The sequence below is a fragment of the Corvus brachyrhynchos genome, unplaced genomic scaffold (assembly GCF_000691975.1).
Source record: "Corvus brachyrhynchos isolate BGI_N302 unplaced genomic scaffold, ASM69197v1 scaffold219, whole genome shotgun sequence".
Lineage (NCBI taxonomy): Eukaryota > Metazoa > Chordata > Aves > Passeriformes > Corvidae > Corvus > Corvus brachyrhynchos.
Genome location: NW_008240034.1, coordinates 1,593,790 through 1,594,028, shown reverse-complemented (window position 1 = coordinate 1,594,028; position 239 = coordinate 1,593,790). Strand labels below are relative to the sequence as shown.

Genomic DNA, 239 nt, shown 5'->3' with positions numbered 1-239 from the left:
GCGAGAGGTGGCGTTCGGGACGGCCATCGCAGCCTCCAAGGTGCAGGAATTCAACATCGAGGAGCACTGGATCATCGAGTGCAACGAGGGCGTTTTCCGGCGCCTGGAGCAGTGGGCCAAGGCACAGCCACACAAGGTCAGGGGCAGGGTGGGCTGTGCCAGGGTTGCGGGGTGCCTGTGACCCCCCCAGCTCATCCCCCTGCCCCCCCCGCCCGCAGGTGGTGCCCCTGAAAGGGCTG

The 239-nt window shown here is 67.8% G+C and overlaps 1 protein-coding gene across 1 annotated transcript in view; it reads left to right on the top strand.

Annotated features, from left to right (window-relative positions):
• The window catches only part of GAMT (guanidinoacetate N-methyltransferase), a 6,349-nt gene that overhangs the window by 1,298 nt on the left and 4,812 nt on the right, over window positions 1-239 (top strand). Inside the window, exon 2 of the mRNA XM_008641094.2 lies at window positions 6-136. Coding sequence (XP_008639316.1) covers window positions 6-136 — 131 coding nt within the window. The remainder of the gene's footprint in view (window positions 1-5; window positions 137-239) is intronic.